General features: G+C 44.1%; 2 protein-coding genes across 3 annotated transcripts in view; both read right to left on the bottom strand.

Moving 5' to 3' along the window:
• The window catches only part of LOC129829721 (phosphatidylinositol 5-phosphate 4-kinase type-2 gamma-like), a 29,826-nt gene extending 16,230 nt beyond the window's left edge, over positions 1–13,596 (bottom strand). Inside the window, exons 1-5 of one of the 2 annotated variants that reach the window (XR_008755441.1) lie at positions 13,155–13,596; positions 7,480–7,577; positions 7,173–7,269; positions 4,896–5,045; positions 86–232 (exon numbers count right to left, since the gene is read on the bottom strand). Coding sequence is in view for 1 of the 2 variants with exons in the window: in XM_055891598.1 (XP_055747573.1) it covers positions 86–232; positions 4,896–5,045; positions 7,173–7,269; positions 7,480–7,577; positions 13,155–13,307 (645 nt within the window). In the remaining variant the exon portion in view is untranslated. The remainder of the gene's footprint in view (positions 1–85; positions 233–4,895; positions 5,046–7,172; positions 7,270–7,479; positions 7,578–13,154) is intronic. The other variant, XM_055891598.1, reaches the window with a different exon arrangement.
• Positions 13,597–20,325: 6,729 nt separating this feature from the next.
• Positions 20,326–24,989, bottom strand: LOC129829720 (insulin-like growth factor-binding protein 5). The gene is made up of 4 exons (XM_055891597.1): positions 24,361–24,989; positions 23,302–23,336; positions 22,100–22,219; positions 20,326–21,828 (listed from the first exon to the last, which is right to left on the bottom strand). The coding sequence occupies exons 1-4, from the start codon at positions 24,689–24,691 to the stop codon at positions 21,715–21,717; spliced, it is 600 nt and encodes a 199-aa protein (XP_055747572.1). The 5' UTR covers positions 24,692–24,989; the 3' UTR covers positions 20,326–21,714.
• Between the last annotated feature and the right edge of the window lie 258 nt (positions 24,990–25,247).

Genomic DNA, 25,247 nt, shown 5'->3' with positions numbered 1-25,247 from the left:
GTGTGTGTGTGTGTGTGTGTGTGTGTGTGTGTGTGTGTGTGTGTGTGTGTGTGTGTGTGTGTGTGTGTGTTTGGCTCAGTCTCACCTTAAGGTCGTACTTCCTGTGCACCACCAGTCTGTGGCTGAACATGTTCCTCATGACGATCAGGTAGGTCTCCTCATTCTCTACACCCACACGGTACATCCCCAGGAACTGGGGCAGCAGAGTGCTGCCGTGACACTTCACTATGTGCTGCAGCCATGGAGAAGAGGGGGACAAATTAATGGCGAATAGACTGTGATTGTGTCTGAAATAACTCCAAGGGCCCTGGTCAAAAGTAGTGCATTATATAGAGCAATTTTTTAGTTTGTTTGTTGTTTACAAGCAAACGTCACGTTTGAGGGATGCACACACATCCCGCACCAAAAAGCTCTGTAGCAGGATCGCTAACGCTTAAGTCAGGACCTTGACAAATAGTGAGTGAGTGATGACAATAAAAACACGCAAGACTATAGCTCTGTTCAACAAGTATATTATTCTTCTGGCTTTACCCATCTCTATTTGTGATATTTTACCTTGCCTGGCTGGCTTGCTACAGTAGGTAATCAATCCTCTGATGAAATCTGTGATGTATCTGATTACATGTTTGTTAACTTGAATGAGCTGCATTTGAAGTTGCACGTGATCGTATCCACTGCTAGGTGGACTTCTCGCAACTTCTCATAAAGCGGCAGGGAAATGGTTCTGTGGAATAGGATGCCATCTGGAACACACCAGTACTATACATTCACATGACTCCTTTCACCTCTGGTTGAATATGAAAATGAAACTTTTTTCTACACTGGAACCAAATTGCTTGCTCTTACTTTTTCTCTTTGTCTTGCTCTTTCTCTCTATCCAAGTTACAAATATGTCCCCACTTAGTCTGATCAAAAATGTGTCAGACTAAGTGTCAAATTGAAACAGAGGTGGTCCCTGCAGATATCTCCTTACTATTAACCTTTCTGGCGCAGGCGTTCCGCTAGCGACCCACCTCGACAACATCCGGTGAAATTGCAGAGCACCAAATTCAAATTACAGAAATAGTCATAATAAACATTCATAAAAAATACAAGTGTTATGCATCAATTTAAAGATTAACTTCTTGTTAATCTAGCCGCTTTGTCAGATTTCAAAAAGGCTTTACGGCGAAAGCATACCATGTGATTATCTGAGGACAGCGCCCCGCTTACAAAAGCATACAAACATTTTACAACCAAGTAAAGGAATTTAAAAAGTCAGAAATAGCGATAAAATTAATCACTTACCTTTGAAGAACTTCATATGGTTGCAGTCACAAGAGTCCCAGCTACACAATAAATGTTTGTTTAGTTCGATAAAGTCCCTCTTTATATCCCAAAAACTCTGTTTTGTTTGTGCGTTTCGTTCAGTAATCCACTGGCTCAAAGGCGGTCAAAACATGCAGATGAATACATCCTAATAGTACCGGTAAAGTTCGACAAAACATGTCAAACGATGTTTATAACTAATCCTCAGGTTGTCAATTGTCTAAATAGTCGATAATATTTAAACCGGATAATAGCGTATTCAATAGAAAGGAAAAACAACAAAGGGCCCGCAATCGGTCACGCACGCAAACCAGCACTGCATGATTCTACAGTCCACTGACAGAAAGGTCTCATTCTTCTTCATTTTTCAGAAAACAAGCCTGAAACAATGTCTAAAGACTGTTGACATCTAGTGGAAGCCATAGGAACTGCAATCTAACCCATTAGATACTCTATAAGCGTTCAATTGAAAATACCCACATCAAAACAATCCCACTTCCTGGATGGATTTTCCCCTGGTTTTCCCCTGCCATATCAGTTCAGTTATACACACATGCATTATTTTTAACAGTTTTGGAAACTTTAGAGTGTTTTCTATTGAAATCTACCAATTATATACATATCCTAGCTTCTGGGCCTGAGACCAGGCAGTTTACTTTGGGCACGCTTCTCATCCAGACGTCAAAATACTGCCCCCAAGCCAAAAATACTGCCCCCAAGCCGGGTCTCCCGGGTGGCGCAGTGGTCTAGGGCACTGCATCGCAGTGCTAGCTGCGCCACCAGAGTCTCTGGGTTCGCGCCCAGGCTGGGCTGGGTTCGCGCCCAGGCTCTGTCGCAGCCGGCCGCAACCGGGAGGTCCGTGGGGCGACGCACAATTGGCATAGCGTCGTCCGGGTTAGGGAGGGTTTGGCCGGTAGGGATATCCTTGTCTCAGTATGTAAAATGTAATAAAATGTATGCACTCTACTGTAAGTCGCTCTGGATAAGAGCGTCTGCTAAATGACTAAAAATGTAAATGTAAATAAGAAGTTTTAAGCAAAGCTTCCCTCAAGAAGGCAGGGGCTGTACTAGACATAAAAAATTACAAGGCAGTGATGTTTAAACAACCAGTGACCCTTGAACTTACTACCTCAGGCCAATATTGTTTAAACATTTTAGACAAAGAGAACACACAGAGTTCAAGTAAAAATGAGATTCTGATGGACACAGAGAACATGGAGATTCTGACCAACACAGAGCACATGACCACATAGGAAAAACACAAAGTATTGTTGATAGACTTCGGAAATGACTCAGCAGTTCTGGGAATAATGAAAAGACTATTTCCATTCTACGGCAGATAGTGAACAGTTGTGACACATGCCAGACATACAGCAAAGGTAAGCCCAGACCAGCTGTTAGTTTGCCACTGGCTTCCAAGTACAATGAAACCGTGGCTGTAGATCTACATGAGCTGGGACCAAGTGTGTGGTACCTTCACATAACCCACCACTTCACACGCTTCAGCGCTGGAAGCATTGTGAATATAAAGAAAAGCACTTCATTCATTCCTGGATAAGAAACACATTGATTTTGTCCACCCCACACCAGACGCGATCAGGACAAGCAGGTTGAAATATCAAAAACTCAGAACCAATTATAATAATTTGGGGACAGGTCAAAAAACATTAAACATTTATAGCAATTTAGCTAGCTAGTTTGCTGTTGCTAGCTCATTTGTCCTGGGATATAAACATTGGGTTGTTATTTTACCTGAAAAACACAAGGTCCTCTAGGTCATCTCTCCTCCTTCCTTCAGGCTTCTTCTTATTATTATTTTGGACATTATATGGCGTTTGGCAAAAACTTTAGGTGCATTAGCGCAACAGACATGAGTGTGGACCTATGTTCATCTTCAATCACCCACATGGGTATATGCTCAGAAAAACCAATGAGGAGATGGCACGTGGGTATATGCTCCTAAAACAAATGAGATGGGAGAGGCTGGACTCGCAGCGCATTGAGTGTCACAAATAGAACATATTTCTATTTTAGCGCCTGGACACGCAGACGCTTGCGAGCAGTGTGGGTGCAATGATTGAATAACGTGTACATTTATTTTGCAACGCTTACGCATGCCATGTGTCCGGTCTGGTCAGTGTGGAAACAAAAAAGAAAAGTGTATGGCCTGGCAGATGCATCACTCTACTGGTACAACAAAGTCAAGGCAACAATGCTGAATACAGGTGGGAAAATGGCACAAGTGGATCCTGCAGTCTTCTACTGGCTTGATCAAGACTGCAATGTGACTGGAGTACTTGCCAGTCATGTTGATGACTTCATCTGGGGGGCTCACAGACCTTTGCTACAACTGTGAACACCTCAAAGCTGTTTTCCAGGTTGGCCACAAAGGAGCAGCTGTCTGACTGTCTGACTAAAAAGGGAGCATCCGGTCTTGTGCTCCTAAAGGCACCCAGTAATGGAAAGTGGCAGCTTGAGAAATAAAAATAAAAACTGTTACACAACCCATTTGTAATGGAGAACTTAAATAATACTTGGGACATTTAATTATTTTGTTGATGTTTTATTTGTCTTTAAAGAAAAGTGGGAGATTGGTAAGTTCATGTTTTAAGTATCCCTATATTTCTGTTATTACGGTGCTATCACTCTGTTATTAGTACGCCTGCGCCGTAGTCTCACTGGAGATGGACCTGGCTGGAGTGTGAAGGTGACTATGTACTGTGGAAATACGGGGAAGTAAACGTTGTTCAACTGGAACCTTGTCGTTGTATCATTTTTAGTTAATGGCAAACCTCAACAAATAAATAAATAACTGACTTCGCTGATAGCAAGTACATTACCCCTCAAAATAGTTATGACTGATATGTGGTTGTCTCCCCCAAATATCTTAAGATGAATGCATTACTTGTAAGTCGCTCTGGATAAGAGCGTCCGCTGAAGGACTAAAATGTAAATGTAAAGCTTTCAAATTAAAATGTAGCCAAAATGTTTTCCCTCTCATGAACACGAATTGATTAACGCCAAGTTCAATGAGACTTAAATTTGTGAAAAAGTATAAATGACTAACATTTGTCCATTCCAAAGATGGAAACTGTATTGAGGTGGGAAAAAAAGATTCTCTCCTCGCCTAGTTTTGCTATGCAAAACATGAGGCATGGATGAACAGTCCTACATGATATACCCCCCTACTACTATAACCTAACACTAGTTCCGCCAGAGTACACAGACCAGACCATATGATTCAGTAGAAGATGCTAATTTGCAATTCAAGGAAGCCCATGTTGCTTTAATGCTTTTGATACAACCAATCAATGTTTTTGTTTATCAAATGCACTGTTCATTTCACCCAGCAGTACTAGAGATCATTGCAACACTTGACCATAATAAAAAGGGCAACTTTACCCTCCCTTGGGCTGTATTACAAATTGCACCCTATTCCCTATGTAGTGCGCAAATTTTGACCAGGACCCATAGGACTCTGGTCAACAGGAGTGCACTATAAAGGAGATATGCCATTTGGGATGAATCAATTGAGTTTTGAACTGAAGTTAATTGAGCTGTCCACAGCCCGGGGGTTATTACATTACCTGGTGGTATTCAGACAGGATGCCGTGCATGTCTGCCACGTCCTCACTAGAGATCTGCTTGATGACCAGCGTGCGGTCATAGGAGGTCAGGAGGATCCCCTCCCCCTGGGCGTCCCCACCTCTTACAGGAGGGCTACGGGTCAAAGAGACCTACAGGGATGAGAAAAAAACAGGGTCGTATTCATTAGTTCACACCTTTTTTTGTGCTTCTACATCTGCATTGCTTGCTCTTTGGGGTTTTACATTCAGTTTCTGTATAAGCACTTTGTGACAACTGCTGATGTAAAAAGGGCTTTATAAATACTCCCGATTGATTGGAAAAGTTCAGGAAGTCCCTCCCCATATCAGTCCGTTTTCTTCTGTTGATGATGACTATCTTAATATTTAACCTATTGCTTTAGTAGTCATTTGGCTCTGGATGGATTACTGGCATCCATACATGCACATAGGGAGTGGATGAAGAGGAATACTCCCTTTTGAATAATGCGATGTGTCAAGATGTATCAAATATATTTATACACACACAAAATTTGTATAACCAAACATTAGGAACACCTATCTAATAGTTAGTTGCACCCCCCCTTTTGCCATCAGAACAGCCTCAATTCGTCGGGACATGGACTCTACAAGGTGTCGAAAGCTTTCCACAGGGATGCTGGCCCATGTTGAATACAATGCTTTCCAAAGTTGTGTCAAGTTTTCTGGATGTCCTTTGATTGGTGGACCAGTCTTGATACATGTGAAACTATTGAACATGAAACTCAGCAGCGGTGCAGCACGACAAACCGATGCGCCTGGCACATACTACCATACCCAGCTCAAAGGCACTTAAATATTTTGTCTTGCCCATTGTCGCTCTGAATGGCAAACATACACAATCCATGTCTCAATGATCTCAAGGCTTTAAAATAGTTATTTAACTTGTCTCCACCCCTTCATCTACACTGATTGAAGTGGATTTAACAAGAGACATCAATAAGAGATCATAGCTTTCATCTGGTCAGTCTGTCATGAAAAGAGAAGGTGTTCTTAATAATGTTTTGTATGCTCAGTGCCTTCAGAAACTTTTTCAAAATGTTGTTACGTTACAGCCTTATTCTAAAATGGATTACATAAAACAAAACCCTCAGCAATCTACACACAGTACACCATAACGACACATTTTTCAAATGTCTAAAAAAAATCTAAACAGAAATACCTTATTACGATGGGATTCAAAATTGAGCTCAGATGCATCCTGTTTCCATTGATCATCCTTGAGATGTTTCTACAACTTGATTGGAGTCCACCTTTGGTAAATTAAATTGATTGGATATGATTTGGAAAGGCACACCTGTCTATATAAGATCCCACCGTTGATAGTGCATGTCAGAGCAAAAACCAAGCCATGAGGTTGAAGGAATTGTCCACAGAGCTCAGAGACAGAATTGTGTCGAGGCACAGATCTGGGGAAGGGTACCAAAAAATGTTTGCAGCATTGAAGGCCCTCATGAACACAGTGGCCTCCATCATTCTTAAATGGAAGAAGTTTGGAACCACCTAGAGCTGGCCGCCCTGCCAAACTGAGCAATTGGGGGACAAGGGCCTTGGTCAGGGAGGTGAACAAGAACCCGATGTTCACTCTGACAGAGCTCTAGAGTTCCTCTGTGGAGATGGGAGAAACTTCCAGGAGGAAAACTATCTCTACAGCACTGCACCAATCAGGACTTTAGGGTAGAGTGGCCAGATAAAAGCCACTCCTCAGTAAAAGGCACCTGACAGCCCGGTTGGAGTTTGCCAAAAGGCGCCTAGACTCTCAAATCAGGATCGAGGCAAAGATAAATGGAGCAAAGTACAGGAAGATTCTTAAAAAAAACTGGAACCCGATCGAATATCTCTGGAGAGACCTGAAAATAGCTGTGCAGCAAAGCTCCCCATCCAACCTGACAGAGCTTGAGAAGATCTGCAGAGAAGAATGGGAGAAACTCCCCAAATACAGGTGTGCCAAGTTTGTAGCATCATACCCAAGAAGACTCGAGGCTGTAATCGCCTCCAAAGGTGATTCAACAAAGTACTGAGTAAAGGGTCTGAATACTTTTGTAAATGTGATCAGTTTTTTATTTTCAAAAAATTTTCAAAAAATCTGTTTTTGCGTTGTCATTATGGGGTATTGTGTGTAGATCGATTAGGAATTAAATATTTTTTAATTTAAATTTAATTTTTTAGAATAAGACAAAATGTGGAAAAAGTCAAGGGGTCTGAATACTTTCTGAAGGCACTGTACATCAACACTCGTACCTGGTAGTCGAGATCCTCAATTCCGAAGCGCTCCCTAAGATTCCGGAACACTTGAGGACAGTATTCTTTAAACTTGAAATGTCCTGGTAGATTCTCTCTGCGAAAAAAAAAGGGGTGGAATTCACACATTTGCAGTGTTTACTAGCCTCTCCTTCTCTATCGCTCCCTCTCTCCCTCCAAACTTCTGTCCAAGCCTCATTCGTTTTGGCATTTTAAACAGAGTAGTGACATAGACCTACTGGTAGATAGGCCAATTGTATTATGTATATTTAGAGTAAGTATTAACAAGAGTGAGCGAACACATTACTTGTTGAAGAAGTGGTTGTTGACTTTGATCTTAGTGTTGGCTTTGAAGTCATCAGGCAATAGCATGACAGGAACAGGCACTTGGTTTAGGTCATTTATCTGCAGAAATAAGTACTCCCATTAGCTCGAAGACTTTCATCATGGTTAGTGCCATCAGGGACCCCCACAAACCTAACCCTTACCTTAAAGTGTTACTGACAGTGTTTTAGCAACATGAAATCATATTAAAATCAGTTCATATACACCTCTAGGAAGAATACGTTTTTAAAAAACTATTATTATTTATTTTTTTTACAAGCGAGCACTTCGTAATTTTCACACATTCATAGAATGTTTGGGAATGACGTAGAGTATGGCATGTGAAAATGATACAGGGGGAAAGCTGGCCGTGCATTAGGACAATTAATAGACACTGCAGTTAATAAAACCTAATAAAAACATTGGTCTTGTCCAGGACCGGACTCTACACCATAGCCAATCAGAGATACCTCAGGCCTATATGCAAATAAGCCATTAGCCACACGGGGCTGCCATCTTTAACTCTGAACTAGTGATGGGAAGTTCAGCTCTTTTAACTGACAAAATCTTTGACTCGTTCAGCCAAAAGAACGAATCTACTAATTTCTTTCATTTGAGTCAGTAATTCCCAGAGCACGCAGGACCCCTTACCAACGAACGATGAACTGAAAACTTAATAGTCATGATTCTACGAGCTTCTGGTTCACATGTTGTTCACCATAGGGGGCTTATTGGAACTGTCATTTGTGACAGACTTGTAAACGTGTGCTTTAAAACAATGTACATTACATGACCAAAAGCTCGTAGAACATCCAATTCCAAAATCATGGGCATTAATATGGAGTTGGTCCCCCCTTTGCTGCTATAACAGCCTCCACTCTTCTGGGAAGGCTTTCAACTAGATGTTGGAACATTGCTGCGGGGACTTGCTTTCATTCAGCCACAAGAGCATTAGTGAGGTCGGGAACTGATGTTGGGAGATTAGGCCCAAAGGTGTTCGATGGGGTTGAGTTCAGGGCTCTGTACAGGCCAGTCAAGTTCTTTCCCTTCACTGGAACTAAGGGAACTAGCCCAACCCATGAAAAACAGCCCCAGACCAGTATTCCTCCTCCAACCATTACAGTTGGCACTATGCATTGGGGCAGGTAGCCTTCTCCTGGCATCCGCCAAACCCAGATTTGTTCGTCGGACTGCCAGATGGTGAAGCGTGATTCACCACTCCAGAGAACACGTTTCCACTGCTCCAGAGTCCAATGGCGGCGAGCTTTACACCACTCCAGCCATCACTTGGCATTGCGCATGGTGAATTTAGGCTTGTGTGCAGATGCTTGGCGGAAAGGTGGCATCCTATGAAGATGCCACGTGAATGACTCTTGGCAGAATGCATTGCTTGATTGCCGTGAGGGTGATCAGTAGCCTAACGACTCAAGCTAAATTATTTCGCTGCTCTGTTGTTCGCTACATACTTCATATTGCGGAGAAGAAACTAACCTCCGTGAGCGTAGCGTTTGGCCGGAGCAAGGGCTTTCCTGCATCTGCAGGCGGCTCAGGAACTCCGCTACTCAGAAACATTCACTGTCTTCTTGGTAAGTAACCACCGTGTAGAATTCAAATCAAATACATTTTTATTCGTCACATGTGCTAAATTCAACAGGTGTAGATCATACTGTGAAATGCTGACTTACAACTCATTTACCAACAATGCAGTTTAAAAATAAGAGTTAAGAAAAATATTTACTAAATAAACTAAAGTCAAAAATTAGAGCAACAATAACGAGGCTATACTCCGGGGTACCGGTACCGTGTCAATGTGCGGGGATACAGGTTAGACAAGGTAATATGTACATGTAGGTAGGAGTAAAGTGACTATGGATAGATAATAAACAGCGAGTAGCAGCAGCATAAAGGGGGGCAATGCAAATAGTCCAGGTGGCCATTTAATTAGCTGGTTAGCAGTCATGGCTTGCGAGTAGAAGCTGTTAAGAAGCCTTTTGGCAAGTGCTCTGGTACCGCTTGCCGTGCGGTAGCAGAGAGAACAGTTTATGACTTGTGTGACTGGAGTCGTTCACAATTCTTTGGGCCTTCCTCTGACACCGCCTAGTATATAGGTCCTGGATGTCAGGAAGCTTGGCCCCAGTGATGTACTGGGCCGTAATGGTATGTAATTGTTATGAAAGTTGTATTGTTAATTTTGTTTTGTATTTAAATGCCACTTTAAACACGTACATGACACTGCAACAAAATTTCCCCATGGGGTCAGTAAGTATGTAAGTATGCACTAGCCTCTGTAGCGCCTTGCGGTCAGATGCCGAGCAGTTACCATGCCAGGCCGTCACGCAACCGGTCAGGATGCTCTTAATGGTGGAGCTTTAGAACCTTTTGAGGATCTGGGGACCCATGCCAAATCTTTTCAGTCTCCTGCAGGGGAAAGGTGCTGTCGTGCCCTCTTCACAACTGTCTTGGTGTGCTTGGACCATGATAGTTCATTGGTGATGTGGACACCAAGGAACTTGAAACCCTTGACCCACTCCACTTCAGCCCCATTGATGTTAATGAGGTCCTGTTTGGCCCTCCTTTTCCTATAGTCCACAATCAGTTCCTTTGTTTTACTCGCATTGAGGGAGAGGTTGTTGTCCTGGCACCACACTGCCAAGTCTCTGACCTCCTCCCTATAGGCCGTCTTATCGTTGTCGGCGATCAGGCCTACCACTTGTGTCGTCAGCCAACTTAATGATGGTGTTGGAGATGTGCTTGGCCATGCAGTCGTGTGTGAACAGGGAGTACAGGGGGGCCCCCGTGTTGGGGATCAGCATGGCATATGTGTTGTTGCCTACCCTTACCACCTAGGGGTAGCCCGTCAGGAAGTCCAGGATCCAATTGCAGAGGGAGGTGTTTAGTCCCAGGGTCCTTAGCTTAGTGATGACATTTGTGGGCACAGTGGTGTTGACTACTGAGCTGTAGTCAATGAACAGCATCCTCACATAGGTGTTTCTTTTGTCCAGATGGGAAAGGGCAGTGTGGAGTGCGATTGAGATGGGTCATCTGTGGATCTGTTGGTGCAGTATGCAAATTGGAGTGGTTCTAGAGTTTTCAGCATGATGGTGTTGATGTGAGCCATTACCAGCCGCCTTTCAAATCACTTCATGGCTACCGACATGAGTGCTACGGGGCGGTAATCATTTAGACAAGTTACCTTCGCTTTCTTGGGCACAGGGACTATGGTGTTCTGTTTGAAACATGTAGGTATTACAGACTCGGTCAGGGAGAAGTTGAAAATGTCAGTGAAGATACTTGCCAGATGGTCCGCGCATGCTTTGAGTACTCCGTCTGGCCCCGCAGCTTTGTGAATGTTGACCTGTTTAAAAGGTCTTGCTCACGTCGGCTACATAGAGCGTGATCACACAGTCGTCCGGAACGGCTGGTGCGCTCATGCATGCTTCAGTGTTGGTTGCCTTGAAGCGAACATAAAAGGCATTTAGCTTGTCTGGTAGGCTTGCGTCACTGGGCAGCTCGCGGCTGGGTTTCCCTTTGTAGTCTGTAATATTTTTCAAGCTCTGTCAGCCAGTGTAGTAGGATTCAATCTTAGTCCTGTATTGACACTTTGCCTGTTTGATGGTTCGTCTGAGGGCAAAGCGGGATTTCTTATAAGCGTCTGGATTAGTGTCCCGCTCCTTGAAAGCGGCAGCTCTAGCCTTTAGCTCGATGCGGATGTTGCCTAACAGTCCATGGCTTATGGTTGGGAAATATACGTACGGTCACTATTGGGACGACGTCGTTGATGCACTTATTGATGAAGCCGATGACTGAGGTGGTTTACTCCTTAATGCCATTGAATGAATGCCGGAACATATTCCAGTCTGTGCTAGCAAAACAGTCTTGTAGCGTCCGCGTAATCTGACCACTTCCATATTGAGCGAGTCACTGGTACTTCCTACATTAGTTTTGCTTGTAAGCAGGAAACAGGAGGATACAATTATGGTCAGATTTACCAAATGGAGGGCGAGGGAGAGCTTTGTATGCATCTCTGGTTGCACATGTGGCATGCTGGTAGAAAAGGAGGTAAAATAGATTTGAGTTTGCCTGCATTAAAGTCCCCGGCCACTAGGAGCGCCACTTCTGGATGAGCATTTTCTTGTTTGCATATGGCCTTAAACAGCTCGTTGAGTGCGGTCTTCGTGACAGCATTGGTTTGTGGTTGTAAAGACAGCTACGAATAATATAGATAATTCTCTTGGTAGATAGTGTGGTATATAGCTTATCATGAGGTATTCTACCTTAGGCGAGCAATACCTCGACACTTCTTTAATATTAGACATCGTGCACCACCAGTTATTGACAAAGACACACACCCCCACCCCTAGTCTTAACAGACGTAGCTGCTCTGTCCTGCCGATGCACGGAGAAGCCAGCCAGCTCTATATTATCCGTGCCGTCGTTCAGCCATGTCTCGTTGCAACATAAGATATTATAGTTTTTAATGTCCCGTTGGTAGGATAGTCTTAATCGTAGATTGTCCAGTTTGTTTTCCAATGATTGCACGTTGGCAAATAATACAGAGGGATGTGGTGGTTTACCTACACATCGGCAAATTCTTACAAGACACCCCGCCATCCTCCCCTTTTTCCTGTCTTTTCTTCATGCTGATGACGGGGATTTGGGCCTTCTCTTGACAAGGCAGAATATCCTTTGCACCGGACTCATTAAAGAAAGAATCTTCGTCCAGTTTGAGGTGAGTAATCACTGTTCTGATGTCCAGAAGCTCTGTTCTGTCATAAGAGACGATAGCAGCAACATTATGTACAAAATGAGTTACAAACAATCTGGGAAAAAACTAACAAAACAGCAGTTGGTTAGGAGCCCGTAAAACGGCAGCCATCCCCTCTTGTGCCTTATGGCGTCAGATCTATTACTACATTCATGTGAATTTGGAAGGGTCACCCAAAAAGTCACATATTACAGCTCTTATAAAGTTGGTTGTGTAGCATAAACTAGGAATGTTATATTTTGAACTAATATAATTTACTGATTGTTTAATATCTGCATAGTAGTTAACGCTGTCAGTTCCACTTCAACCGTTTTAAATGTCCACTTCAATGGAGTGACGTCAGAGTTGGGACGTCTCAATGATCCCCGTTTAGACTGTTCCCTTTCATCATGGGGATAACAAACATGGAAGGTGTAAACATGCAGTTGATAGAAAGCAAACAAGCTGGAGATGAGTCTGAGGACTGAGTATATCTCATGTGTATGGCAGTCTACGGCCCTGTCATTGCTTTCTAGAGACCACACGGGCTAACTTTTATATAATGAGCAAAGCCCATGATGATGTGACACACACTTGACAGTCAACGTTCAATAATAGTTAGCCAGCAGCAAGTTGGCTAACGTTAACCTAACTAACGTTACTTAGCCTTCTAGTGCTATCTAGCTTGTTCTCGGTACAGTTCGTTTAGCTCACGTAAACGTTAGCTACATTTTTACTGAATGCGCATTTGTATTTTGATAGCTAATTAACGTTAGCTAGGTAGGTTAGATAAGTTAGCTTGGTAACTAGCTAACGGAATGTCAAAATTAGCTAAGTTAGTTAACGTTAGCTAGCTAATAGGCTAAGCTAACGTTATCAAAACGGACAATGACAACATAACGTGTTATACTCACTGAATGGTTTACACCCCACATAAAAACGCTCAAGACTGGGTCACTGGCACGAAATACCTTCACCTTCTGCTGCACAAAATGTTTCTTTTTGGTTTTGGTTTTTGGGGCCAATATCACCATTGGACTGGAAACAGCGTTACCGACAGAGGCCATCGCGAAGCTTGCCTTGCTTGGGAACTTTTTTTTAAATACTCCTGATTCTGATCTTCCGCAAACTCAAACTTTATTTTTTCTTCTCCCGATTCTGATCTTTTGCAAACTGACTTCCTCGTCACCGCGTAATGCAAATCAAAGGTTAACCGTGCCGCGCACAGATCCTTCTAAATTTAGGTTAGTAGTTTTAGCCTACATTTGCACTTGTTCTAACACTAATTTTGGATTTCAAATTAGTCTGTCTACTCAATACATATTCCAGTCCAGCTATTCTCGAACAATTATGGGGAACTGACATGCAGTCAGTCCCCTGTTGGTCCAACTGTTCAGGTGTGATAAACCGAAGATATGTGTTACAAATAATATAATGTGATCAGATGGGCTGATAACATGTCCCTTTCATGAGTTATTACTTACCATAACTATCCTTTCACAGTATTTCTGCTATTACTGTATCAATGCAGAGAATAAAAGCAGACTATGAAAGTAAGTCAGCTAAGTCATGTATCTAATATATTCCATTCTAACCAAAATTTTACTTTTTGATTAATTGATCATAGAGGAATTGCAGCCCTCATGCGCTCTCTCTCAAAGCAGTGCTTTGTGCAGAACTTTCTGCCAACCCATATAGGCCACCACTCAGTGGTGATTTTCGCATGTAAATCTTGGTGGGGCAAACCCTGACAAAATGTGGGCGTTGCATGCCAGCAAAACCACTACACAACACAACACTAACCAATACATTAATTGCACTATAACGGTGAAAAACAGTGCCCATAAACTGTTAGGGCCTACATAAAGCTGTCCCAACAGCAGTCCCAACACCTTACCACTGCTACACCTGTCAGTGGAGCCTTGTCTGGCAGCGAAACAGTTCATTCAGCCTCAATTCCTGCCTTTAAAAAAAGCATAGCTGATATGGCTGACTTGCTTAAACAAATGTGGTTTCTACTGACAATTGAGATGTACAAACTATGGCATAAGGGGACGACAAGCGGATAAGAGGCCATCCATAATTCCGATTAAGACATTAATGAGCGAGCTAGGATGGATGTAGTCAATATAACTATTTGTTCAGCACTTTTGAAATGTACAGCGAAATAATTCAGAACATGGGCTGTTCTTACAGTGTTCTCCCTGTATACCAAGTCAGAACTGTAGGATAAATAAAGGGGGCATATTAGCAGACAATGAAAGCTTTTACAATATTCGATGATTACATTTCTGAAACAGGTTATAGGCTACATGTGCACCGCCAAGTCAGAACAGTAGGCAACATTAAGAGGGGAAAAAATATCTGATTATTAGGGCGAGGCACATGAGCTACTAACAGCTTACTACACAACATACACTTAGTATTACTTTCTTAGCTACAGTATACATATCTCCCTGGCATATTACATAATTTATGCAGCAGCATACAATACATTTTTGGACTCACCTTGTTGTACTGTGCTAACTTGAACAGGAAGGTGGCACGGTGGTCCTTCGTAAGCACATTTTGTCATCAAGCTTTGTCATCAACGTTTGGCATTCTCTGGATTTATGGTGCTTTCAAGACAAATGGGAACTCAAGGTCGAATCATGAACAAGTGTAACAGATTGAAACGCTATTAGCGCGGACCACCGCTAACTAGCTAGCCATTTCACATCCGTTACACAAGGTCAAATCATAATGACATCAGTGATCTTCAGCTCGTGACTCTAGAAAGAGGCCTGAGTTCCTGATTTACAACTCCGAGTTGGAAGACCATTCAAAACATATTTTCCCAGTCAGAGCCTGTTTTTTCCTGAGTTCCCAGTTGTATTGAACTCACTGAAGACAGATTTCACAGTTCTGAGTGAATTTGTTTTGAGCGCGGCAGAAATCATGCTGGATTGACAGCATGGCCAATTATGAATGTTTATAATTTTAAGCTTGCAAAAGAGAACCTTAAACTGAGAATTGGGACCACACACCCACTCCACTGTATATCAGGCTAGTGATTGCTTTGCAATGCTTGCAGTTAGCCACTGATTCCTTCCAAACCACTCATTGTTGAATTTGCGATTTCCAACTTGTTGTGTAATGTTTATGTCCAATGGTCGATGAGCACCGATACATTTTATCTATAATTTCTCTTCATTATTTTACTTAATATGACAAGGATTAAAAAGGATTGTCAGGAGATTGTCTACTTGATTCATGATGATGACTGCTAGCTAAGATTTTCAAAGTATGATGTTGACATGATCAGTCCAATCAAAACTACTGTTGATGTATGTCACGCCCTGGCCTTAGTATTCTTTGTTTCATGTATTATTTTAGTTAGGTCAGGGTGTGACATGGGGAAGGTATGTGTTTTTTGTATTGTCTAGGATGGTTGTGTGGTTTAGGGGGTTAAGTAGAGTAGATGGGTTAGTGTTCAGTGTAGGTGTCTAGGAAAGTCTATGGTTGCCTGAATTGGTTCTGAATCAGAGACAGATGGTTATTGTTGTCTCTGATTGGGAGCCATATTTAAGGCAGCCATAGGCTTTAGCTGTTTGTGGGCAATTGTCTATGTTGAACGTTTGTTGCTTGTCTGTGCACTTACGTTATTTAGCTTCACGGTCGTTTGTTGTTTTGTTAGTTTGTGTATAGTGTTCGTTTTGTGTTTTCTCTCTCTTCTCAATAAAAGAAGATGTATTTTCCACACGCTGCGCCTTGGTCCACTGTCTATCAAGAAGACGATCGTGACAGAATTGCCCACCAATCTAGGACCAAGCGGCGTGTCAAGCGGCAACAGGACCCACCTACCCAGGATTCATGGACATGGGAGGAGATACTGGATGGAAAGGGACCTTAGGCACAACCGGGAGAATACCGCCTCCCTCGTGAAGAGCTGGAGGCAGCTAAAGCCAAGAGGAGGCGATATGAGGAGGCAGCACGGAAGCAAGGCTGGAAGCCCGTGAGTACAACCCAAACATTTCTTTCGGGGGGCCTTAAAGGGAGTGTGGCGAAGTCAGGTAGGAGACCTGCGCCTACTCCCTGTACTTACCGTGGAGAGCGAGAGTACGGGCAGACACCGTGTTACGCAGTAGAGCGCATGGTGTCTCCTGTACGCGTGCATAGCCCTGTTCGGTACATTCCAGCTCCACGTATCGGCCGGGCTAGATTCAGCGTTGAGCCGGATGTCATGAAGCTGGCCCAACGCATCTGGTCACCAGTGCGTCTCCTCGGGCCGGCTTACATGGCACCAGCCTTACGCATGGTGTCCCCCGGTTCGCCTACATAGCCCGGTGCGGGTTATTCCACCTCCCCGCACTGGTCGGGCGACGGGGAGCATACAACCAGGTAAGGTTGGGCAGGCTCAGTGCTCAAGGGAGCCAGTACGCCTGTACGGTCCGGTATTTCCGGCGCCACCTCCCCGCTCCAACCCAGTACAACCAGTGCCTCCTCCACGCACTAGCCCTATGGTGCGTGTCTCCAGCCCTTTACCACCAGTGCCTACACCACGCACCAAGCCTCCTGTGTGTCCCCAGAGTCCTGTGCGTCCTGTTGCTGCTCCCCGCACTAGCCCTGAGATGCGTGTCCCCAGTCCGGTACCACCAGTTCCGGCACCATGCACAAGGCCTAATGTGTGCCCCCAGGGTCCAGCATGCCCTGTTCCTTCTCCCCGCACTAGCCTGAAGGTGCGTGTCTTTAGCCCGGTACCTCCAGTTCCGGCACCACGCATCAGGCCTACAGTGCGTCTCAGCCGGCCAGAATCTCCCGTCTGCCCAACGGCGCCTGAACTGCCCGTCTGCCCAACGGCGCCTGAACTGCCCGTCTGCCCAACGGCGCCTGAACTGCCCGTCTGCCCAACGGCGCCTGAACTGCCCGTCTGCCCAACGGCGCCTGAACTGCCCGTCTGGCCAACGGCGCCTGAACTGCCCGTCTGGCCAACGGCGCCTGAACTGCCCGTCTGGCCAACGGCGCCTGAACTGCCCGTCTGCCCAACGCTGTCTGAACTGTCCGTCTGCCAAGTGCCGTATGATCTGCCCGTCTGTACTGAGTCTTCGAAGCCGCCCGTCTGTACTGAGCCTGCAAAGCCGCCCGTCTGCCATGAGCCTTCAGAGCCGTCCGCCAGACAGGAGCCGCCAGGGCCTTCCGCCAGACAGGAGCCGCCAGAGCCTTCCGCCAGACAGGAGCCGCCAGAGCCTTCCGCCAGACAGGAGCCGCCAGAGCCTTCCGCCAGACAGGAGCCGCCAGAGCCTTCCGCCAGACAGGAGCCGCCAGAGCCTTCCGCCAGACAGGAGCCGCCAGAGCCTTCCGCCAGACAGGATCAGCCAGAGCCTTCCGCCAGACAGGATCAGCCAGAGCCTTCCGCCAGACAGGATCAGCAAGAGCCTTCCGCCAGACAGGATCAGCCAGAGCCTTCCGCCAGACAGGATCAGCCAGAGCCTTCCGCCAGACAGGATCAGCCAGAGCCTTCCGCCAGACAGGATCAGCCAGATCCATCAGCCAGCCATGTGCAGCCAGATCCGTCAGCCAGCCATGTGCAGCCATATCCGTCAGCCAGCCATGTGCAGCCAGATCCGTCAGCCAGCCATGTGCAGCCAGATCCGTCAGCCAGCCATGAGCAGCCAGATCCGTCAGCCAGCCATGAGCAGCCAGATCAGTCAGCCAGCCATGAGCAGCCAGATCCGTCAGCCAGCCATGAGCAGCCAGATCCATCAGCCAGCCATGAGCAGCCAGCTCCGTCAGCCAGCCATGAGCAGCCAGATCCGTCAGCCAGCCATGAGCAGCCAGATCCGTCCCTCAGTCCGGAGCTGCCGTCCCTCAGTCCGGAGCTGCCGTCCCTCAGTCCGGAGCTGCCGTCCCTCAGTCCGGAGCTGCAGTCCCTCAGTCCGGAGCTACCCCCCCCTCAGTCCGGAGCTACCCCCCCTCAGTCCGGAGCTACCCCCCCTCAGTCCGGAGCTACCCCCCCTCAGTCCGGAGCTACCCCCCCTCAGTCCAGAGCTACCCCTTAGTCCGGAGATACCTCTCAGTCCGGAGCTACCCATCCGTCCGGTGGCGCCCTCTGGGATGGTCTTCAGTCCGGGGCTTTCTACAAGGGCCGACGCTCCAGAGGCGCCACCAAAGCGGGTATTGACAATGGTGGAGTGGGGGCCTCGTCCCGGACCCTCCCCTTCTGTTTCAGGTTCATCGGCCGGAGTCCGCATCTTTGGGGGGGGGGGGGGGGGGGTACTGTCACGCCCTGGCCTTAGTATTCTTTGTTTCATGTATTATTTTAGTTAGGTCAGTGTGTGACATGGGGAAGGTATGTGTTTTTTGTATTGTCTAGGGTGGTTGTATGGTTTAGGGGGTTAAGTAGAGTAGATGGGTTAGTGTTCAGTGTAGGTGTCTAGGAAAGTCTATGGTTGCCTGAATTGGTTCTCAATCAGAGACAGCTGGTTATTGTTGTCTCTGATTGGGAGCCATATTTAAGGCAGCCATAGGCTTTAGCTGTTTGTGGGTAATTGTCTATGTTGAACGTTTGTTGCTTGTCTGTGCACTTACGTTATTTAGCTTCACGGTCGTTTGTTGTTTTGTTAGTTTGTGTATAGTGTTCGTTTTGTGTTTTCTCTCTCTTCTCAATAAAAGAAGATGTATTTTCCACACGCTGCGCCTTGGTCCACTGTCTATCAAGAAGACGATCGTGACAATATAACGTGATTTGATGTCATTTTATCTGTGGCCAATGAGCTTGAGCCTTCTTGGATGGGCACTTCTAATGTAACTCAATGGCAGCATCCAAGGGGCTTGAATTTCCGAGCTCTACCCTTAGATTTGGCAGTGATGTAGAGTCCCCATGAGTGACAGAACACTGAGCCAATCACGCCGCAACTAGAGAACATTACCAACCCCTATGCTCCTGAGCTAGGTTGAAACACCTGCATTTTGGAGCTGCCTTACTCAAGAATGCAAAAAAGAGACCATGTTGGTATGGAGGCTTTATTAAATCACTGTCCCTAATGATGGGTCGCCACTGCCACCACCTATGGCTAAATTAGATTGAATAGATTTTTGGGGGTTGAAATGACGTGGAAACAACGTTGATTCTACCACTATGTGCCCAGTGGGGAGATGTGTGCATCCGGCTAAGAGCTGTTCTTATGCACAACCCGGAGTGACTGGATACAGCCGTTAGCCTAGGTATATTAGCCATATACCACAAACCCCCAAGGTGTCTTATTGCTATTATAAACTGATTACCAATGTAATTATAACAGTAAAAATATTTTTTTTGTCATACCCGTGGTATATATGATCTGATATACTACAACTTTCAGCCAATCAGCATTCAGGGCTTGAACAATCCGGTTTGTAATAGAGGATATACCACAAGCAATGTTAATGGATAAGCATTTTGATATGTCTTCCATCTGAGCACATTTTAAATGGTTGATTCTGTGCACAGAGAAAGTAGCTATAGGATGTCTCCTATATTCACTCTCCTACGAATAGCAAATGTAACCACCCTAGATACAGAAGCAGGACTTGTGGTGTGATTTAACAAAGGACGCTGCTTACTTTCCTTTATCATCTTCTGCGAGACCTGCATTTCAAATTATTATGCATGGACAAATTGGATATTCTATGCTGTTTCCTTGGAAACAGGCATGTGTCATTGTGTACTGTAAGTGCCAGAGCAAATGGTCCTTTGTATCCCCTAGACATGGTAGAAAACCTGCATCATACTGATGCCTATTCATTCTATTAATTCCTAACCTGTTGATTTATTTGTAACTTGATCTGGAGGTACAGTTATTAGATATTTTTGGAGAGACAGTTATTAGATCTTAATTTGAACAGAAAACAAATACTTGAAATCAGGGCGATGATTTTAAATCAACTCTGTCATAAGAGAACAAAGTGGCTAGCCGAGTAGCTATGCTGTGCTACATTTAGCTGCTACACATGTGTGGTGCTTCAGACTGTGACTATGACTAAGCACCTTTGTAAAATTAATGCGATCCAATCCCACTACAGCTACTGCACTGGTGGAGCTCACAAATAAAACACACCGTAATGCTCTTTATTATATTAATATATGTATTTATTTATTGTTATCCAGTTTGATATCATTAGATTTTATTTGAGCTCTTACAGGCCCCCTGTGCATGGACCTAGCATCACAGCAAAGAGATTGGCACAACAAGATTGGTGAGAAATAGACACCATCTAATCACACAGTTTATCACAGTTTATCACAATTTAACGTTTTTTATGAGGACTTGGGAAAGACAATTAAGTAACTGTAACATATTTAAACTTCATTTACGAAAATTTGCATTTTAATAGGATGTGCCAAAAGCAAAACATTACCATTATACATTCCAATATTAAATGGTCAAAGTATAAATAAAATAGAAATCTTGAAGTAAAAATCATAACAGTTGAATTGCTCAGATGTGTGTGATCAATTTTGCCATGAGGGTGCTACTGCCGCCAAAGCACAATGTTGTCCCTAGCAATGAAATTAAATAACCTCTGTTTAAAAAAAAAAAACTGCTGACAATATAAAAATACATGGCATTGTAGTTAATTAAATTAACGAACAATTTATATATAAAATATTATATTGATGTATATAAAAATATGCTTAACAACTTCTTGAAAAGCGTAACAGCCATAAGCGTTTTTTGTCTACCACTTCAGAACACACTGTCAACCACAAAAATCCCAAATATGTACAAACAATCAGCTATCAGAGCAGTCGGAACGTCATTTCAACAACAATGGACTGTTTCACATCACTGTTTTTCTGACGCGATTATAGGATAAGTGTCAAATTCAAGCAGTACTACATATTCCAAAATAAATTAAATAGAAAAGGAATATTCTTATATTGTATTAATTAAATATCATAATGTCAGTGTATCTTTGGAGAGAGGATGGTGACGTAGACATGTTTTCAAACATTGTGTCACACCAACACCAGCGTAACAGTATTTCAGCCAACTGAGTCAATAACAAACACAGGCAGCGTCAGCTATCCTATAAAACAGAACATCTACAACGAACGGACGAAGCCAGGACAAGAGCCAGGGAATTAATTATGGAGAAATACAGCTGAGATATCAGTTAGTTGAGGCAGTGAGTAACAAAGTGGTAATGTGAGCTAGGTAAGCTATAGCACATTGTTACACTGAATGATTCAGAGGACTGGTATTGTAGCTGCAAACTGTTGAACATTAAGCTGGATATTGCTACTGTAGTACTGTAGGTATGTGTCTTTGTTGAGATGTTTCTTGACTAGAGGACTGTAACCTAATTTTGGGTAATTTCCATAGGAAGTGGTTAATCCCTGGTTTCTCCTGTCGAGGCAGTGTCTAGCACAAGCTAAAGCCACCCCCTCTCCATGTCCTGCTCCTCCTCCTATTCCCCTCCTCTAGGCTCAAAGTTGTGGGACAGAAACCTCCCTCAATCTCCATCGCATGGTAAAGTGCCGTCTTCGCTGGCACGTGAGTGCAAGGCAGTACCCAGCTCGTCCACACACCAACAGAGGCCACGCTGTATACCCTTGGAGGAACGACACTGTGTTGTGTGACAGGAGAGAGAATGATATGTCATCATACCACAGACCTATTGTCTGCATGCCCACAGCCCAGAGGACCTGAAAGAAAAGTCTTCTTTATTCAGAGCCTCTGGCTGTGGAGACATTTTTGGTCTGAACTGAATAGAGAGATAGCATGCTACTAAATAGAGAGATAGCATGCAACTCTCTGGATCGCATAAACACACACACAGGCAAATATACATACACAGGCAAATATTCACGTCAGCAAACATGTTGCTCTGTATCTACCTGCTTTTTCCTGTAGAAGCCCTGAGTATCACAATTGGGGATATAGATGTCACGATCAGACAGGAAGATAGTGAGCTCAACACCACGCAGAACACTATTGAGCAGCTTACGGCAGGGTGCCTAAACAGAACAAGGATACATTGATAAACACAGTAACTACACCTTGATAAATACAGTAACTACACATTGATGCATACAGTAACTATACATTGATAAATACAGTAACTACACCTTGATAAATACAGTAACTACACATTGATGCATACAGTAACTATACATGGATAAATACAGTAACTACACCTTGATAAATACGATAACTGCACATTGATAAATACAGTAACTACATTGATGGACACAGTAACTACACATTGGTCAATACAGTACCTACACATTGATAAATACAGTAACTACACAAGCAGAAATGCTTATTAAATGACAGAAAATGCAGAGAACCCTTAAGTAGCCTATTGAAGTAGCTACAACATGTGTGGATATCATAGTACATGTATGTCAGTGATGGTGCATGAAGCCAGAAGCTTAACATATTATATGTCACATACTATCATGTCATTATATAATGATATTGTTAGACAAAGGCTGTGCCTTTTCAGGTCACTGAGACAGCGGCTGTGACTATATATACAAGGAAAGTATTCATAACATTTCTAAAAACTTGTTTTTGCTTTGTCATTATGGGGTATTGTGTGTAGACTGGTGAGGGAAAAAACTATTTAATACATTTTAGAATAAGGCTGTAACGTAACACAATGTGGAAAAAATTAAGGTGTCTGAATACTTTCCGAATGCACTATATTTGTTAAATTGTAGAAACAAATTGTGTGTTGTGTTTGTGTTTTATCGCAGGTCAACGTCATCTTGTAAAGTGAAAAATCCAAGCCACCACAGTCGAGTCTAAACTTGACTGATTCACATCATGGCCTATTGGTTCTGCCACGCAGCTGCATACACATCATGCCCCATATGGCTTCAGAATGGCTGCAGAATGCTGTCACTGTATCACCCAGATAGCACAGTAGCTTCAGTAATAACTAACACCCCCAGGCTCCTTCCATCATACAGTATCTATCTGTATGAATATGAACACATTATGTAATCAGCTCTACATATTTTCTCACATTTAAACAGGTGTGGGTAAGTGTACATAGAAATCATTATTATCTTCATACTTGGATAAAACATACCTTTTCTATTTCACCACTATGCGAAGGATGTGGACCTATAGGAGAGATCAGCATATTAACAAGAATATATTAAATCAGGGCATTATTAGGAACCTTAACCCATCTCTAATATCATTATATAAGTTAGAAGTATTTTATTTCAAGCTGTTGCAAGACATGAATCATCAAGCATATACTGGATACCGGTGTATATTTCCCATGAGTATAGTTCCTGTAGCATGTCCTTACTAAGGGATCGCAGTGGCTTAGTCTGAACAGTAGGTGGAGAGCTTGCAATGAAAAGCAGCATAATCTGAATGTGGGTGACAGCGTGACACTCATCTGTGCTGTCAAGAAAATGCACACGCACAGATCACAACCTCTCTTTGAAATGCCTGTACAGTACCATAACCATACACATCACATGTATCATGAGGCATACCTACACACACACACAAATACACATACTTACAGACACACACACATACTTACACAAGCTACTACGTACTAATATGCCTAAACAGCCTCACAAATGTCTGTTCATCATAGTGTAGCCTAAATTCCATTTATTCCATGACGATGATATGCTGCTCAAGGCAATGTTTGAGACTTCTAGTTCCAAAGTCCCTCAAATTAGATTTTGGTCACAAGTAGGATTGCAAAATTCTGAGAACTTTCAATAAATTCCCTGGTTTCCTGAAATCCCGGTTGGAAATTAGGAAACCTCCAACCAGGATTCTGGAAAACCAGGGAATTTATGGAAAGTTCCCGGAATTGTGCAACCCTAGTCACATGACTCCAGAGGCACTGCAGCATAGAAATCAAGACCATGCAGCCCTTTCAAATCCATGTTTAGTACTTGCCATGCATCTAACATTAAATGTCATACTCATATGATAATACAGTACTAGCATTTCTATTTGGTGCACGCCAACGTCACATACAATATTCACACTGATGATGAGAGATTGTGTGTCCTACTACGTGCTACTAATCTGTAGTATAATTGCCCTAACACACACAACACAGAGCTGAATTGAATACTATTAGAGGTGCTGGTGGTGTGTGTCTCAGTCTTACCTGTGGGGTGGGGCCTCTCCGTGGGACTGGTCCTGCTGTGCTTGGTGCAGAAGCCCCTGCCCTGCAACAGAGCCTGGAGAGGGCTGTGTTCCTGAGGAAGAGGCACGCAGCGCAGCCCCTTGGCACAGCTCATGGTGTACACACCACAGGGCTCTCCCTGGGCCAACATTGATGTACTGCCTGCCTGCCCAATATGGTCGCGGGGGGCCCGACCTGGTTCTTTACATGACAGACAACCCTTGTAGGGTCCCAAACGGTTAGCTAGAGTCGAAGATCCGCAGTGAGCAATCAACAACAAGATAATAGTCGTTAAGTTAGATAGGAGAGGCATTTTCTGTCCAGGTCTCAGGTTCAGCTCCACACTCTCTCTTTCTCCCTCCCTCTCTCAGTCAAATGTGGCTAATGCTATTTCTTCTCTCCTGTTTTTCCGTCTTCTTTCCGTCTCTTCAGCTTTGCTTGATGCTTAGCCGGTTTATCTCAAGACAGCCAGGAGTCCTCTGCAGTGCTAGAGGAGACAAACGGAGATCGAGACACAGCAAAGCAGCAGCTTTTAAAGATCTGAAAGGCGGTGATAGAGAGGGAGAGAGAGAACACAGTTATGACACCTTCAGGGGCTGGGACTCAGAGAGAGAGAGGGAGAGGAAGGCAGAGAGGGAGTAGAGGAAGAGGTGGGGGTGGATTATCTTCCTTTTGGAAGTTATCAAAATCTCCCCCACCTCTTCCTTTCAACCCCCCCCCCCCCCCCCCCCCCCATTAAACAGTAGACATTATGGGGAGAAATTGTAAGACCATTCTGGTCATATTTGCCATGGTAGCAATTAAACAAAGCTATTGCATTGCATTCAACTATACGGACTGCAACGTTTAGCCCTATAAGACTTGTTCTA

This window comes from Salvelinus fontinalis, chromosome 31 (genome assembly GCF_029448725.1).
Source record: "Salvelinus fontinalis isolate EN_2023a chromosome 31, ASM2944872v1, whole genome shotgun sequence".
NCBI classification, from domain to species: Eukaryota; Metazoa; Chordata; class Actinopteri; order Salmoniformes; family Salmonidae; genus Salvelinus; species Salvelinus fontinalis.
This window is presented reverse-complemented; position numbering and strand designations above follow the sequence as displayed.